Source organism: Passer domesticus, chromosome 6, assembly GCF_036417665.1.
Source record: "Passer domesticus isolate bPasDom1 chromosome 6, bPasDom1.hap1, whole genome shotgun sequence".
NCBI lineage: Eukaryota > Metazoa > Chordata > Aves > Passeriformes > Passeridae > Passer > Passer domesticus.
In genome coordinates this window covers 60,742,008-60,760,663 of record NC_087479.1, presented here as the reverse complement: position 1 = coordinate 60,760,663, position 18,656 = coordinate 60,742,008, and the positions used below count along the sequence as shown (strand labels likewise).

The 18,656-nt window shown below is 34.8% G+C and overlaps 1 protein-coding gene across 8 annotated transcripts in view; it reads left to right on the top strand.

The window, feature by feature from the left end:
* LUZP2 (leucine zipper protein 2) overlaps positions 1-18,656 on the top strand; it is a 151,334-nt gene that overhangs the window by 62,172 nt on the left and 70,506 nt on the right. For 4 of the 8 annotated variants that reach the window (XM_064426193.1, XM_064426192.1, XM_064426190.1 and 1 more), the window contains 4 exons: positions 4,996-5,113; positions 7,167-7,237; positions 10,164-10,242; positions 17,615-17,677. In XM_064426193.1, coding sequence (XP_064282263.1) covers positions 4,996-5,113; positions 7,167-7,237; positions 10,164-10,242; positions 17,615-17,677 — 331 coding nt within the window. Of the gene's footprint in view, positions 1-3,631; positions 3,773-4,995; positions 5,114-7,166; positions 7,238-10,163; positions 10,243-17,614; positions 17,678-18,656 lie in introns of those variants that run through there. The other 4 variants (XM_064426194.1, XM_064426191.1, XM_064426197.1 and 1 more) reach the window with 3 other exon arrangements.

Here is an 18,656-nt window from a genome sequence, read left to right as displayed (position 1 = left end):
GTACAATTTTAAATATTCTTATCTTCAGCTTCCATATTGCTGACTTACAATTATGATTAATCTTTTTTTCACTTGAATATAAACCAGGTTCATGTGCCCACTTCCACTACCAAGAGTACCTTCAAAAGATTGCTTTAGAAACACCCAGGTGATCATGCACTTTGCAAGGGTACTTTGTGAGCAGTATTTGTTGCAATTTGTTGCACCCCTAGCAAATTACCTAATTTTCTCAGAATTTACAGCAGAATGTCCTAAACTAGTAATTATAATTGGACCAGAAAAGGTTTTTTAAAAAGAGGAGCTTAAAAATAAACAGTTGCATGATTGCTGAAGGAGTGTCTCAGTTTAGAGACAAATTTTAGGAGAAAATGCTCTGGAAGCAGTGTTTCCTCTAAAGAGTTAGGCTTTGGGGCTCCTTTTTTTGCCAATGAGAAATGAATTCCAGTGGGTGAAAGTGAAAAAAAGTAAAACTGTTTATTATTCTACTTTCATTTGTCCTAAACCACAGACTTTATTCCACTTTTCTCTTGTTTTAGGGGCTGGTTTTTTTTTTTTTCAGTCAGGGACATCTAGCACAAGAAATAATTTAATTCTTTATAGAAGTTTTATTTCAAATGCAGGCTTTTTAAACCTAGCTGGAAAACAAAATCAAGTCATTTGTCCTGACATAGTCCGTGTGAAAAATTAATTAAATCCTTATTTTGAAAACCAAAAGGTTAATTTCCAATATTTAAGGAAGAAACAGTCAGAGGTAGAGTGATCTCTGGCGTGCAAGTCTTTCTAGTTACAAGATATTTGCCTCTGTTGTATACTGAAAATTAGAATCTGTTGGAATGTTTATTAATATATGTTTAATTGTGTCAGTAGAAGAGTAAAAATGCTGACTCATCTTAAAACAATATTAAAACAATAGGTAAATATCATTCCCTTGAAGACAGATTATATTGAAATTTATACCTGCACTACATTACTAAGCTGATGGCAAAAGTGAAGCAACTTGCAATTAGAGTACTACAGATTATTGTAATGAGCAGAGTATTTCTAAATTGTTCTATTTCATAATGAATATTTTTAAAATCCCATTAATCAGATCTGTGTGTAGTTTCATATTTTCCTAGGAACGGGTTTAATTATATGTTATATATAATTATGTAACATGTATTTCAAAATGTGTAAGAGAACCCTGACAGTATTTGCAGATTTGAAGTTTTCAGAAAATCACTGGAATTTGGTGATGTGGTGACACATCACAAACACTGAGTCAGCTTCTTTCAGAACTGTCCTGTAGTATAAAACTGGCATCCAAGTTCAGCATAAGGGAGTTGTTCAATTTAGAGATCATTTTTTGGGCTGCAAGAATCCAGTAGGCCAGGATGCTCAAAACTCCATTCAGCTGGCCTTGAACTTATGTTTTGACAACATCCACTTATCTAGTTATTTTATTAGGAAAGTCAAGTCACTGTCATCACTTCTAGTTACTTAAAGTATCATTTAATATAGAATCATTTTCTTTGTTCATAAGTGGGTCATTTTTTGTGAGCTTGTCGTTTGCTAAAGTAGCTAGTACTGATATTTGATGAGACATTGATTTTCCTATGTTTCTCTGCTAAAGTGTTTATTCAAAGTCCATAAGTGTTAAGATCCCTGCTTAACCTCAAGGTCTTGAATCTCCTAGTAAAACACAACTTTTGTGCTGCAAATTTGAGATTTTTCCCCTCTTTTTAGAACAAGAAGTACTGCATGAAAGAAAAAAGAATTAAGTTGCAAAAGGAAAAGGTGTTTTAATTTACTGTTTGGTCCTTCTCAAAACAACAATTTTAAATTAAAAAGTATGGTACATTAGCATTAATTGTGAAGTTTACCTGTTTTCGTGAAATGGAATATGAAAGCTGGATCTGTTTTTCATTTAACCACAAGCAATATGAATTGGATTTATTTCATTTGGGATTTTATAAAAACTTCAAAATAAAATGTTTCATTCCAAGTAAAAGTTCCATTTTGAAAAGGATAGAATGTTATGACTCATCCATTAATTAATAACTAAGTTTGATTCCACTGAGCATATTTGTCAGTTCTATTTCTAGTCAGGTCTAGTGTAAGGTTTAAGGGAGAAGAAATTATAGAATGAGTTAAAATTTATTGTTACTGTGATATTTTCTGAAAAATATCTTTGCCAGGATTTTTTCTCTTAGGAAGTTGAGAAGCTGCAGAGAAAAATGTAAATAATAATTATCTAATTCTCTTCTCCTGTATTTGCTGCTTTGGAATGTGGTCTGGAGGTTGTTTACCAACAGGTGCATGTTTGATTGGTTCCATGTGAATTGTTTTTTCTTAGTGACCAATCACAGCTGGCTGTGTCCGACTCTCTGAGTCAGTCATGGGTTTTTATTATTCATTCCTGTTAAACCTTCTGATGTATCCTTTTCTCTCTAGTTTAGTATAGTTTTACTATAGCATTAATATAATATAATATAATATAATATAATATAATATAATATAATATAATATAATATAATATAATATAATATAATATATAATAATCAACCTTCTGAAAACATGGAGTCAGATTCATCTCTTCCCTCGTCCTGGGACCCTCACAAACACCACGTTTTATGATTCAAAGAATTCTTCTCCACAGTAAGGAGCTGTAAAGTAAAGCCCACCTTTATTGGCCTGGTCAGTGGGAGCATGTGGCATGCAGGGGCTTGATGCCTGAAAGATAGGCTGGAATTAAATCCCCACAGACTGATGTCTGTAGAGCAGATATTTGTTTATTGCAGCGCTGGTGGTGAGGGGGATATCTCCACCTAACTCACCCACCTTTGTCAAGTGCTGTGGTATATTTATACAGTATTGCTTAGTGTTACTGTGTCACTGTAACATTGTCACATACACACCAGAACTAATGTACATGGAATGATCTCATGGTTATTCGATCGTTCTTTTACACTCTGCTTGTGCCTCCCCAGTTCAGGGGTCGTTGGGGGTCTTTGATGAAGGCTTCCAAAATCATCTTCGCATCTGAACTTTTCAACTTTGTTTTTGGAGCATTTGCAGTTACAGTGTTCCTTGGTCTATCTGGTCCTAACTGGACTAAGTGCTTTGTTTTGTGGCTAATTTGCTTTACATTTGCCAATTTCTAATTAGTACTATACTTACCTATCTCTGAAACTATCCATCTAGTGCAGTATTTCTTTCTTTTGTCTATTCATCACTAAGAAAGTGATGAATATAACCATATACTACCATATACTACCCATTACATTGTGTAGAAAGTTTATATAAGGTTATACTCGTATAAAAAGCTATGATTCAAGTTACAGAAGTATAGAAAGCTATTATTCAGGTTATATACGTATAGAAAGTTGTGATTCAGGTTATGTTGATATCAGATTATATTGATTGTTATTGGTTATTGGTTGTTATTGTATATTGCTTATTGGTTGTATAAGCACCTTGTAACTTTGTCCTAAGTTATATAGGTATTATGGTTAACACCACACCCCATGTGCATCTCTGCATGCTTATCCTACAGTGGTTATTTATTCATTTACAAGCTTGGCATCCGATGTGTTGGAGGCAGGAAAGTGACAAACACACAAAGGTCATGTAGCAGTGCCCAGCTTTATTGGGACCTCTCTTCCTTATGTAGATGAGAAGGCCATGAGGCTAATCCTCATTGGTCAAGCTGGTTGCCACCCAGTCAACCAGCCTGAATCTCCAACGGCCTTGGCTTGCTCTCCTAGGCCTTACTGGTTGTTACCTAAGTAAGGTAATTATATAATCAACCACATTTCAGTTAAAAAGTTGGAATAATTTGTAACTGGGATGCCTACAGGCCAGCTGTGGGCCACCACAGTGTTGATATCAGGTTTTATTGATATCTTTTAACTCAGGCTATATAAGCACCTGGTAGCTTTGACCTCAGTTATATAGGCATCGTGGTTAACCACACCTCCATGTTCATCTCTGCCATGCTCATCTTACAGTGGTTATTTATTCATTTACCAGTTTAGCATCTGCCCTGTTTGTTTATCTAAAAGTTAAAGTCTTAAGGGGTTGGGGTCTTCTGTAAATTGTGGTTTTCTTATCTTACATTACATGGCACACTGTTCTTATCTGATACATTCATCACACCTATTTTGCTAATGCTTACTGGTATTATTACACTTTATTGCTATATCAGTTATACCTCATCTGACATTGTGTAATACTTATGTTCCCATTCTTTTATTACATTTTTCTGTGCTTTGTGACAGCTCTTCTATTACTCATAAAAATGGCAGCTGGTAAGCGCTCTTCCGTGTCGCTTAGCGCATGCGGGTGAAGCCCTTGTCCTGCAGAAAAAGCGGTTAGCCATTAGCTCACATTCCTTTCCCTCATCATCTTAGTCCACTTGTTTTTTCTTTCTTCTCCAAGAACAGTTAGCATTAGTCATGGCATCCACCATTTGCTTATCATCTGGGGCTGGGCTTCTTGTTTAGCAAAAGCGGTTGCAATCTAGCACAGCCGGTAACACCTAACTTTTATTAATCTATACTTTATACTAAGGCTCTTCTGTTAAAAGAGTCCTGTGTTTCATTTACCAACTTATAATAGAACTAAATTGTTCTTACTGTTGTCTCAAAACTTCATACTTTCAAAGTTTTGCTCTGTTTCTTGTGTGGTATATGTTTTAAAGTAAGAAAAATCTCACACTGTCACTCATGCTAAATACACTCCTTTATGTCTCCTGTTCATCACAGGCAATCCATCATTTGCAGTGTTTCAGTATGGTAATTTTCTCACTCAGAAGCAGAACATCATTTCAATGTATAAAACATCTATTCATCTATATTAGGAAAAATTAAGTTCTATAGGTGAGCAAGGGGACATAGTCCCCTTGAAATCCATACAGGATGTTGGAATTAATTAAATTTCGATGAACTAAGACATGTTTTCAGTTGCATTGACAAATGTTTTGAAATTATCTCATGCTTTTATTCTTTGTGTTAGACAGAGCTATGAAGAACTGGAAAGACAACTGAAAGAAGTATTTAAGGAGAGGAGCAACATACTTCATCAACTGTTAAAGACTTCTAAAGAACTTCAGGGAATTAAAGTAAACCTTCAGGTTAGACTCTGTCTCAGTTTCTATAAGATTACTTACTTACCTCTACATTTTCTTATTGGTGTTTTTTAATTACAAAACATATGTTTCTCTTTAAAAATCATTAAATATGTGAATAATTTTTGTTTATTTTGTTTATTTTGTTGATCTTCTCCTTAACATAAACCTGATGGTTTAATGGAAAATTTCATCCTAACGTGTTGGGGCCTTTTCAACTCAATAAAAATAAAGAAAATACGAAAATAGAACATAGAAAAGGAAGGGAAGGACAAGAAATATGCAGTATTAATAGAACTGACACACATTTGAAGCACAGACAGACAACTCTTCCACTAATTAAAGTTGAAAAGAAGGGTATTTTATTGCAGTGCTGGACACACGTGGAATCATTTCCAAATACATGTGCGTGGAGTTGCAGACTCCTGCCCTCTATTTACACAGATAAAGTTTTACATATCCAAGTGGTTTCTAAGGAATCATAATACATAATCATTACCTGCCCACTTCATATTATAATCAGCTGAGTATCCATTATGGCTGCGCAGTTGTGTTGCCTTAATTGGGTTGGTGGGATTTTGAAATAGGGGAGTGGGCGTAGGGGAGGAAGAAAGTCCTCTTCCTCATGGTGAACTCTTCACCCATGGCCAGTTAGCAGCACCTTTTAACCTGCTGGTCACGGTCCAAGTCTCTCTTAATTGTTTAATTATTCTTGAAGCAAGGTATCTCTATGGTCTCTGTTTCTTCACAATTGCTTCATCTATCCCTGTCATTTCTCGCTTCTCTTTCTTAATATATTTGTTACTCTTTAACTAAGGTACATGATCTTAGTTAGCTAACTTAGTTTCTTAACTAATTTTAAAATCTTAGCCAAAATTTGTGATCTTCTTCTATCCCAGTTATATTCCCAGCTGGCCCCTTGACTCACATTTGTACTGGCAGCTACTGCAAAAGATGGTCTTTGCTGTTGCAGGTTGGATCCTTGCTGCTGAATTCCATGCACTCAACTTAATTTAGCTGCTCAGTTTACCTTTCTGATATGCCTTCTACACAGTCTGCCTGGATTTACTGCAGGGCATTGCTTTACAAGTTCAGCTGACAAACGGTGCTAGATGAGCCTGAAGTGAGAGCTGAGACTTCTCTTCATTTAACTTCTGGATGCTGTGGTTAGGCTGAAAGGTCAATAAAATAACTCTGAACTCATATCAGCTTCTCGGAGGAAAAACTAGATTGAAAATGCTTCCCTAGATTTGAGGTCCAGATATTCAGCTGAGGGAGCACCTGTCTTTTCCCAGCAGAGACTATTGGTCTGGTGAAAACATTTAGACTCATTATCAATTGAATTTGGTCTCAGTATTTCATGCCATTTTACAGGAAATTATTTTTCTGACAATACATCTTTGTCTTCATTGATGTAAGCTAGCTGGGAAAAACAAAAGGAGGAGAATACTAGTGGTGTGTATCACTACTATGCTAGATTATAGTATTATGTTATATTTGCCTATGTTCCAGACTTCTCTTGTTTTGATTAATCAACCCTTTGAGGTATTTGGTTTGGGAGTTGGGTTTAATTTGGGGTTTTTTTTTAAGTCTTTATCGCTGCTATTGTAGGCTTTTTCTTACTTTTTAGAGAAATATGTTCTCCTTGTAGCAAATTTATTTTAGAATATAGCACAGTTGAAGGTAGTATTCAGCAAAATTACACTGTGAAATATTTTAGACTCAGCACTACAGAGATCTTGAAATGGGCAAAGAGCTGTAGTATTATCTTCTGCATATACACACTTACTTGGTCATAAAATTCTAATGATTTTAGTCACTTGTCTGTTTCTAAATCTGCTTATTGTATTTATCTGTCATTTAGTATTTGAAAAATATACAGCTGTGTACAGTTAACTGTGTTTGAGCTACAGTAAAGAAAAATCAGAGTATTCTTCCAATTTTCTTAAGTGGTAATGTCTGCAATTCACCAAGACCATTTTATAGATGAGAGCTAAATACTTTCACAGATTATTAATAAAAAGGATCTCTTTAATAGAGTTTTTTTTGTTGCTATCAGTCTTTAAAAAATGATGAAGCATCAACAAAAAGTGATGTACAGAAACTTCTGGAGCTGGGCCAAAACCAAAGGTAAGACCCTCACTTGTTTCCTTCTCTTTCCATCTCCTGGCTAAAAGTTGTCAGACTAGAAAATTCCACCTTTCCATTTACTGTATAGATAAACTGTGCTGTATTCCAGAGTCTGATAATTGTAACAGTAACATAAAGGCAGGAAATACTCTTTTTGAAACAAATTACGGATTTGCTGATATTTGACATATGATAGGAAAATGTATTAAAATGGTATGGTGAGATATCTGCTAAAGAAAAGCATTTTGAATTTTAAAGGAAGACTTAGTCATGAAGTATCCCTAAAAAAATAAATTCGGGATTTTTAGAAAATTAAATTACTAAAGTGTCTAAATCTCTAAATTTGGAGATGACATTTATTCAAACCTCTTAATTAAATGTTTATGTGTGTAGACACTCAAAATTGCTAGTCCATGTGCAAATAGGAATACTTGCACTGGATGTTTGTGATGAATGGAGTTAGAAAGAGAAAGAAGTAATAATCTCAAATTATTCATTGAGCACTTAAAAAATTAATTCCCATGGCTGGGAATGCAAGTTCTCAGCCTAGTCCTTAGTCTCAGTTTCCCTAATGCTTCATTGTAAGTAAGTCTCATCATTCTGTGTCTCTTAATTCTTGAAATTCAGCCCAGCAGATAGCAACATCAATACAATTTTAGTAACCAGAAAACATAACTAATACAGTGACCACTTTTGCTGGAAAAATAGTAAATAATGAGTGCATCTATACTTCATATTTCCCCCTAGGGAAAATGTTTAGTAAGAACAATTTTTAAGTTCATACTTACTTCATTGTTAAAAATGCAATAATTAAATTCCATGGCCATCTCACATCTACATTTGCTGTAGAAGTACACATGCAAGTACATATGAAATTGCATTGCTACATAGAAACTTTGTGAGAAAATTACCTTCATATCTTAAATACCCAATATAGAAGGGTCTGCAATACAATACCAGTAGAATTTCTTATTTTTACTGTCATACATAACAATCTTTCAGGTATTCCAGATAAAGATATTAAATTATAAAGGAAAGACTTTAGCTACTGTCCTGTTTAAATACTTATGTGGCTTACATGTGACTGAAGGTACATCTCAGCTGTCCTTTGCACAGACAAAATCCTTCATCGTACAGGAATGCAGTTTTGTGGTGGTTTGATTGTTGTGCAACTTTATGAAATTGAGACATGAATTGATTAAAAATATTAATGGACTATTTAGTAAACAGATCTGAGTTGCAGGTGGGAAAATTGAGTCTGCTAAAAGAAAATTTTATTACATCTTTCAAATGTTTTTCCTAATCTCCTCTGTAAATCACCACTTGCAGTCTCTCAAGTTCCACCCAAAAATACATGTTGACTTTTGCTTCTAAGGCATCCAGACATCCAGAGTGTACTGCACAAGAGCAGTTCCTGGAAATAAAAAGGGATCAGTGCAATCTGCTGCTGAGCAGCCCACTCCATCATTCAGAAGATGAAAAGTTTTTACAGTTTTTACAAGGAAATTCTTCAGTTGCCAGCAGTTTACAGACTTCTGGATTTCATTTCCAGAATGTAAATTTCAGCATATGAGAGGTATTAAAAAGTGCCAGGGAATCTTCCTCATAGAATTTCACTAGGGAAAGGTCACAGTTTATTTGCCAGGGTCCTCAGGCTACCTTTTATCTGCAGCAAATGAAGAAAAGTGAACGTACTTAAATCTATTGCATTGTAGCCAAAATTCAAAATATAACCTAATATTAATGTTATGATCGTTCTTTGAACAAACATGAGCTGCAAACTTGGTCTGAGCGTGACTTTGATTATACTCTGCAATGCTGGATGATACAGTAAAGTTTAGAGTACTAGAATTTCAGCTTTTGTAAGTAGATTTTCTGCTGACTTCAAAATAGATTTTTTCTAAAATTCCTTTTGTGCAAATTCTTCAATAATTCCCAAGTTGCATGTAAAATTTAGTCACTTATTATGATGCCCCCAGTTTTATTCTGTGTATCATCAACACTGTGAAATGATGGCATCTGTTAGTGCTGATGGTATATTGTTTTCATGCTGCTCAATCACTTTTTCAATTAAATCTGATCTGTACTAGTGTTGCCAAAATTGCTGAAAGTAGTAGGGGTTATCAGCTAAAAAAAGAGATGATCGAGCAAGTAGCAAGTTCTTTTAAAATTATGTAGTTTCCATTCAATTTAGTTTTCACAGGGCTAAATTATTATGTGTTACTGCATGTAAATCCAGTTTTGGCTTGATCTTCATTGTGAGTTTATCCATGCAAGCAGCAGTCCTCCAAAAGCTCTATAGCTGTTATGAAAAATGCCATTTTACTACTTTGCAACATTTCCAAAGTGTGTCACATGCTGTGGGTAGAAAATTCTCACAATTTGGGGGAAAATCTTTGTCTGAATCAGTAACGCAAAGGGGTTTCACTTGATTCAAATAAAGCCAATCCAAGCAATTATCCTGTTCTTTTTTCTTTTTATGCCATCATCTTCTATTGAAATTTTGTTGCTTGTCTCTAGAAAGAGCCATATGAGGCTGAATTTTATCAGAGCATGATTTGTTTGTTTTACAGCAGATATAAACTAGTTCTTATTGATAATAGTATGTCTCAATGTCAGTTGATTTTCACTTGCCTACTTTCCTCACTTTTTTGGTGCCAGTCATTTTTGTTAGAAATTATGCACAGGCAGATGTTTTGTACAGCGGGCCATTCAGCAGATATAAACAGTGGCCACTTTGTATCATAGATAATTTTTGTTTTGCATTGGCACTATACTTCATGGAGTCATTATGATTTAATTTGTGAGTCTCAAAGTACCTCTGTTTGCTACTCTGAATAATTAAAGGTCCATTTTTTAATCCAAATAAGCATTTCCTAGTGGTCACTTGTGTTAAAATTTGTGTTCTGTGTTTTCAATAACCTAGGGAAATGAAATCTCTCCAGGAAGCCTTTCAAAAGCAGCTTAATGAGGCAGCTGAGAAAGCAGAGAAGCAGCAGGCTACCGTGAGTGATTCTCTTTCTTTCCTTATTTTTTGTTTTTCTTCTGTTTTTTCTTAATCTTGCCTTGAGAATTTGTTAGCTCAAAAAACTTTGTAAAAAAAGAATGGATTCCACATATGTTAGTACTCTGCAAGCTTCAGAAGAAAGGATCTGGAAAAAGTTTTAATGTTCTAAAATATTAAAATTCCCATCTTCCCTTATTTCTGTGGAATTTAGGGATGTTTATACACTTTTGGAGACTTTAGACAGAAAATTTAGGCCTGAGTTCTCTCCCTGGTGAGGTGATCTTTATGGACCCTCATTCTCGTCTATACTAATATAGACTGTCATACATCTATTGACTTTGTAGGAATTACTATGGATTTTCAGCAACAAAATAGATGGTAGAGTGTCTGATTTTGACCATAGTAAAACTAATTATCACTCTAGAAGGTATTATTAAGTCCCATTAAGATTTCATGCTTTATTGAAATTCTGTTTCTGGACAAACTGCACAATTGTTCTGACGATAATGAAGCAATGTAATGTTTTGGAGCATAAATAGACACATTTTGCTACTGTAGGGAAAAAAAAAAGTGGAATCATGTTTACTAAGATAAAAGAAGGAAATTTTTCATATATTGGTTATTAATATTCCTGCAAATGGACACAAATGAGCATAAGTTGACTAGATAATCTCCAGAGGTTCCTTCAAACCTTAAGGGTTTTATGACTTGAATTCTGGATTTGAAAACAACCTACTTGAAGTGTTTATAGATCTATTTTCTATTTCATAGTGGATAACTGCTGATTTATTTACTAAGATTTTGCTGTCTTCCAGTGTCACAAAGCAAGGGTTTGTCCAAGACAGAAGTTTAAATGTAATTATTAAATTCAACAAATATTTATAGTGCCTTATTTCATATGACTATGATTTCTATGTGGCTTTTTTCCCTTGGTGAACAAAATGTGAGAGTGTATGTTTTCCCACCTTCTAATTAGAAACAGCTTAGATTGTAGACCAAACTATTACTATTGTAGGTTTCTTTCAGTTAATCATATTTTTGAAAACACATTTTTTCCCTTTGTTGCTCAGAAGTATGTAAAGATACTTTTTGTTCTTGTGTACCGCACGAGAACTGGCTTTGAGCCCTGTCAGGGTTGGGCATCCACAGCCTCCCCAGGCGAGCTGTTCCAGTGCCTGACCTCTCTCACAGTGTCCCCTCTGTTAATTTATACCCTTTTCTCCCTGTCCTGTCCCTAAAGTTCTTGGTGAAGGGTCTCTCTCCAGCTTCCCTGCAGGTTCCTTCTCATACTGGGAGGTTGCTCTGAGGTCTCCGTGCAACCTTCTTCTCTCCAGGCTGAACAGCTAACACTCTCTCAGCCTGTGGGGATGTGCTCCCGTCCTCATATCAGCTTTGTTGCCCTCCTCTGAGCTTGCTCTGGCAGTTCCATGTTCTCTTACCCTGGGGAGACCAGAGCTGTACACAGTGCTCCAGGTGGGGTTTCACAAGAGGAGCGTAGGGGGGCAGAATCACCTCCTTCAATACAGTTCTGAAATAAGGAAACAATTAGTATCTAGCTGTCTCTGATAAGTACTCAGAGCAATCTAGTTGAAAGGTGACATTTTTTCAGGTGAATTGAATGCATTCCTATTGACTTCATCAGCACAATGAATTTCAGCCCTACAAATGGAAGATGGACAACATATTTCATTATTGAATCTCTTTTTTAGATTTTCATACTCAAGACTAATTCAGGTGTGGATTACATAAATCTCAGATACAGTGAATGGTTTTGTTTGTGTTTGTTTTATAGTAGTTTTTATTTGAACAACAGTGCCTTGTGTACATTCAGTCCCATTCTAGCACTTTGAAGAGCACAAGATTTGTTCTACACAAAACATATCTACCATTAACTATGAGCAAAATATCACCTGGTGTAGAAACCAGGAAAAGCTCTTCTGAATGTATAACAGAATCTGGCTTGGAGTGGTGGCAGATGCCTCAAGAATCTGAATTGTCAAGCTGTATTCCAATAGTTGACACTAAAAGCATATTAAACTTGCTAATAGTTCTGAGGAAATCAGAACTATGTCCTTGGTTTGTGATTTAATTCTTTATGCCTCAGAGTACAATATACACAGTGAAGCTCAGCAGTACAGTGAGACTAAATGAATATTCACAAAGTACCTCAGGATCCTCAGATGAAAATTGCAATAGAAATGGAGATAGATATTATTACTGACACACAAGGTTATTTTATACCTGGTTTCTCTCTGTGTTCCACGTTTTTCTGAAAACAATGTGAAACCTATGAAAGAAGATGTAAGTACTTTAATGCAAGACTAGTGAGAGAATGGGAACTTGAATTTAATTCTAATTTAATTAATTGTCAAACTTGTTCCTAGTCCAATTTAAGGACATTTTATATTATAGGACTTGGTGAAATAAATCTTACTTTTCATCAGAGTAAATGAAAGTAGAATTACATTTCACAAAGACTAATAAAGCACTGGTGGGAGGGGGAAGGGTGGAAATGCATTTTTCTGCATTTGTGGAGGAGGCATAATACAATGCTTGCTGTATGTATGGCTGTATAAATTCAACTCGTAACACCTGCCTGAAGGTATTCGTTATTAGATCAATGTAAAAGTGTAAGTAAGAATTCACAAGAATTAAGTCAAAATAAATGAAAAATAACCAGGAAATTACTCAAGGACTCTGGCCAAAACAGAAGAAAAAAGGAGTCACAACAGCTATACATGAGACTTTACATTCATGTCTTCTTGTGCAATGTGTGACAAGGCTTTTCACTACTGTTGTATGAGTGATTCATCAGAAACATAAATATTAATTTTATTATGCTTGCATGTCCATTTTTTTCACACTTTAAGACTAGACAAACAGAGAGCTGTAGGCAGCAAAAAAGTTGCTGTTCTGAGCAGCTGCTGAAGTGTTGGTGGGTGCCAGTGGAGCTGAGCTGGGTGGTCAGAACCTTCTGGGGACAGAAGCAGCAGCTCAGGCCTGAGAACAGTAAAAGGATGTGTAAAGACACTCCTGTCCTTTAGAGCAGTACTTGCACTGAGGGCTGAGCAGGGATCTCAGGAGTGAGCACTGCCTTTCTGGATTGTGTCCTGTGTCTGTAGCACTAATAAAGAGCAGCAGCAGTTTGTCTTGGGACAGGTCTTTTCTAGAAAATTTATGGCACATCTCAGATACATTTATGCCTATTGTTTCAGCTGTTGTGTCTGGGATAATAAAATGTGCAGAGAAACACTAGAAAAACTATAAGGGTGGTTTAAATTTTAGACTAGTCCTACATTGCAGACTTCAAGGTCAAATACAGTCTTCCAGAAAGAGTTTGGTTATGAAGGAGCTTCTCTACAGATCATCTCACACTAGAACTGTAGATTATTTTAATATCTAAAAGCATTTCAGAAGGACCATACTGGGTTTAGTTATACAATATGCATATAAAATATATATGACATCATTCCAAATAACCTGATGTTATCTTTAACAATCCTTAAAGGTTGAAAGAGTTTTTTGTTCTGTATTTAGCCTCAAATATACCTAAGCAATTTGTATTAAGTGCTGTAAAAAAAATATTTGTAATGTCACGCTATTATTTCTAAATGTGGAGCCACTTCTTCCAGAAACAGAGTTGGAGATCATGGACTGATTTTCACTTTTGTTGACAAAAAGGCACAGAGCAAATGGCACATGTAACTTGAAAGTGTCTTGTTTTGTTTGTTTGGGGTTTTTCAATGAATTTGAATAAATACAGTAAGTATTGGTTCTGTATGTCTTCATTAGGTTAAAAGGCTCTTAGAGCTTTTGGGAGACTGATTCTTTGCTTGGCTGTACTTCATGCATGTTAATTTTTAGCAAGTTTGAAAACTTATTTCCCATTAACTGCAGCTAAAATTTATATAAAGAGCTGGCTGGCTCTGGATGAGGGAGAAGATAAAGAAATATGGAAACACTCAAAAATAGTTAGGCTAAATAGAGTAAGTTTAATCTACCTTTTCTATTTTATTCTGTTGGTATTTTATATCATGCTAGCAATTTTAAAGAAGACATTCTAACAGATTGTCTGGCAGTACAGTTACAGTACTGTCTGTCAAAATAAAGGAGAAAATTTGTCTGTGTAATTTCCTTTTTTGCTCAGCGTTTACTATGAGAAATGAGAATTAAGTAACACTTCATGTATAACTTATATAAAGAACCATAAACAATACGGGTATTTTTAAATCAGTAGGATTTTTCTAGTAATAAAAGGTTAACAGAATGTGGAGAATTTGATTCAGTATTATCTCCATACAAGAAAGATTTTTAGTAAAAATATCTGATGTTCTTTTTCCTTCAAAAATATTTATTTTTTCTAGTAAAAGCTTTTATGACTATTCATAAAGTCCTAAATGTTCCTTTGGTGAAAGCTTCATTTACTAATCAAACTATAACTTGTAGCTTAAAAGTTACATTCATCTTATAAAGACTAATGGGTGAAATGTATTTAGCTTTGCTTTTAAAAGTATTTAGCACTCTGTGGAACACTTTTTGCCCAAAGGAAAGAATATTTTCTATGTTTTACGTAATAGCCTAGACAGTCCTCTCTGGCTTCTGAAGTAAATTTTTACACCATATCATGAAAAGTAGACCAGGAAAATGAACACTGAGTTTGTTAGGGTTTCCAGATATGGCCAAAATAGTCAGGTGTTTATGAAGGAATTTTAGTTAAACCTTAACTGCTCCTTTTAGTCCTGAACAAGACATGGGAGGTCTGGAGGTAAATGAATATGATTACAGCTGAGCCTTGGCTGTGCAGTAATGATGTTATATTGGGATTTTGCCATCCTGTCAGGAATAACTACTATTGTCTGACTCTTACTATTAGATCACTACCATCTGCTAAAGCATTCTCTATTTTGATGGGGGAAATTTAATTTATACATTTCGAGGTCGCCAACTGCTGTGAGTAAAGGCCACTGGATGGAAACTGTTGTCTTTAATAAACATAATGAGCTCCGAAACACACAAAGCTCTGAGTGTCTTGAGTGACTGTCTCCAGGATATGGAAGCAGTGTCCTTGCTTAGTACTGAAAAGTTCAGCCTGAGAACAATACATTTTCATTAAGTACTGTCATAATTGCAGCCAGATAGCAATTAAAGGCAGACCACATGTGGAAAGAGGTTTTTCTCTATTAATTTAGAGCTGGGTATAGATGTCTATTCTTGCTTATTATACTATCAGGATTTGATGCTTGAAAGGAGTATTTTTACATCTCTTCTGGTAAATTATATTATCCTTGAGACTTACTAAAAGCATCATGCAGATGGTCTGATGCAGACTGATCTGCCTTAAAGCATGAAGCTATGCACATGGTACACTTAAGTGGATAGGTGAAGTTATCCCTTTAATGGCTCTAGCAGACAAGTACCTATGGAACTCTCCATATCTATACTTTGTGACTAAGTGGTTCTTCATTTAGAGACTTAGTAGAAGACTCTTAAAATGCTGTTATAATTTAAAAGCAAAAATTAATGAGTTCCTAAATAATACTTCTATTATTTTTGAAAAAGGAAGTGATGTAAAAATATTTTCTAATTTGTTAATTTGTTAATTTTAATTTTTGTTTTTTTCAGCTATGCTAAAATGGTATGTTTGCACTATGTAAGATGTCCATATCAGTGATATAAGATGCATGTTTATGTTAAGAGTAATTAACAAAATTTAAATAACATAGATTACTGGATAAATTTATAGTATTGGACTGTCTTAAATGTTTCTTCCTAAAAGATCCAAGCTATGTAGAGATAATAATTTTGGTATCACGTCTTTAATTATTTCATATATATTCATAGCTAGAAGTGAAGTGCCTTGAAGGAATATTAATATCCCTGAGAGATAGATCTAAGAAAGGGAGCACTCTTTAATGGAGGTCATTATATTTTTTTCAGTATTTAATGGTAGATAGCTGGCAATTCCTTTGAATAGGTGAAAAAACAAAGTAACCACAATAAATAGCTGTATTGTGCTTCTCCCCATTCATCTTGATCTGATATTTTGATTATGACCTTTCTTTTTTGTTGTACAAAATCTTCATATTTATTATCTATACATGTTCTAAATTTCAGTATTTGTGGATGTCATTACTAGGCAGGTGCTGAGTTACTGGGCAGGTGCATCATTCTCTGCCAGTAGGTGGATGTGGAGTCAGTATTTCCACAATCAAAGCACTTAGACAGAACTTTGGAAGAGTTTGTAAAGAAGTTCTGCTTATGTATGTCAGGTGGCACTAGTTTCATGGACCCCCTGCCTACGTTTCTGTCATCAGTGATGATAGAATTCTCTGGCTCCACTTTTGATACAGGTGAGAGTGCTGTCAGTTCAGTGATGTTTTTTAAATTTCTGACATGTCTACTTGAGTGTGGACATGATTGTGAGAACAGCTGTCATGTCATGTAGATTCAGGGTTCATTTTTTTATGTACTTGACATCCAAACCATTAACCTTTGGGTCAGTGTCTCTATAATCTGAATTTGTTTTGTTCATCTGTTGTGATGTCAGAACAAGTGTAGTTTCCCTTCACCGTGGGTAGAGTTTTGTATCAACAGCATGGACATGGGGTAAATAGGGATGAGTATTTTGCTAATCAAACAATCCAAAAGCATCTTCCTTCAAAGTAACAGAAATGTGTTCTTTTAATCCTAGTTGTTTACAATTATGTCCTCCTTCCTCCCATTGTATTCCATAAGCTGTGATTAAAGCTCAGTCCTGAAAAAACTCTTTTGTAAAAATAATTTTTTTAACTGTGTTTGATTAAATTCAGTCTCAAGCCTTGTAACTGCAATTTCTACTTTCCAAGTCAAGTCATTGACTTAAGTAGGATCTAAAGACCATATTTGAATGCTTTCATGTATAACACACTTTATTCCACAGGTGGGTCTGACTAGAAGCAAGGTCTTTGTCTAATTAGGACCAGCACTGTAGCATTCAAATAAAATAACTGTGTTGGAAACCTGCTCTGATAGATATGTTCTTTTTGTTAGAAAATCAGTTAATATTGTTTTAAAAATCCTCAGTTCTTTGAGATCACATTGAACTACATTGTGAAAAATAAACACTATGTCTAGTGGTATAAAACAAAAGTAAGCCTATTTACATACAGCAATTTTATGCTTTTGATTATAAGTTTTCTAGAAAATATGCTAAATGTCTGTAGATTTATCAAATACTTGATTGTGGCCTTTTTTGTACCAATTTGGTATGTATGCAAAGTTTTTTGATTTGGTGATTGCTTTTTTTCCAAAACTTTTAAGAGCATAATAAATAATTAGTGTTTACAGTTACATCTCAACAACACCCACTCAAAATTTCTTTTAAATTGTAGATTAACTTTTTGAAGACTGAAATGGAAAGGAAGAGCAAAATGATACGAGACCTCCAAAACGAGGTAAGAGCAACATTTGATTGTTATCCCAATTCAGATTTCATATTGGAAGAGAATGTGGTTTGGCTTCATATGTAAAGCACGTTATTGTAGTAGGCAAAAAAGGCACCAGCGAAATTCTCTGAACAGAAAAGCAAACAAAAATGACTGTGTGTGTTTAGAAATAGTGTTTTATTGAATGCAATGGTTGACTCCATGCTAGTGGTGCTTAGTTTGATAGCACACTTCTCCTGCTTTTTCATAAATGAAGTTCTGTAGGTTATTGACACAGAGTGAAAGTTTGTTCTTATTGTTATTGCTTACTTTAAACTGCAAGAGGAGAAGAAAGGAACTGCAATACCGGAACGGAGATTCTCAATAAAATTTTAAAAAAACCTAACTTCTAAAATGTTTTTTTAAGCTTTGTGTGCCATGAATACCAATCGCAGATTGATCCCAAAATACCAAATAAAACATAAAACATGTTTTAAATATTGTTTATTTATGTTAAACTGAATTTATTTTGAAATTTGGTCTTGGAATAGAAACATGAAATATTTGAGCAGCATAATATTTCTTTCCCCCCTTATCCCTTCCTCTCCACACAATTTGCCTAAATCAGGATGTAGTTTCCCTTTCCATTCCTTCATTTTGCAAAGAACATTGCACTTAAAAATATTTTATTCATAAGATGCCATGTTCTCTTGCCAACCAGGCCTCTTGTCTTTATCTGCTTTGTTCAGTTCTTTTGCTTTTCTAAACTGTTCTGAATCTATGTGTGTGAAAACTTGATCTCTTTAAAGCTGTCATTTAAACAGGAATCTGTGATTTCTTTGGTCTATGAGATTATATGTATATGGTCAATCTGAAAAATGTGTACATTGCTTTTTAAGTCATAGATGTATCCTAGTTTTGGATTAATTTTTTACAGTAGTCAGGAAGGGGCCATGGCTGGACCATAATGTTATTTGATACCATCTCGCATCACTTGCCAGGGGCAGCA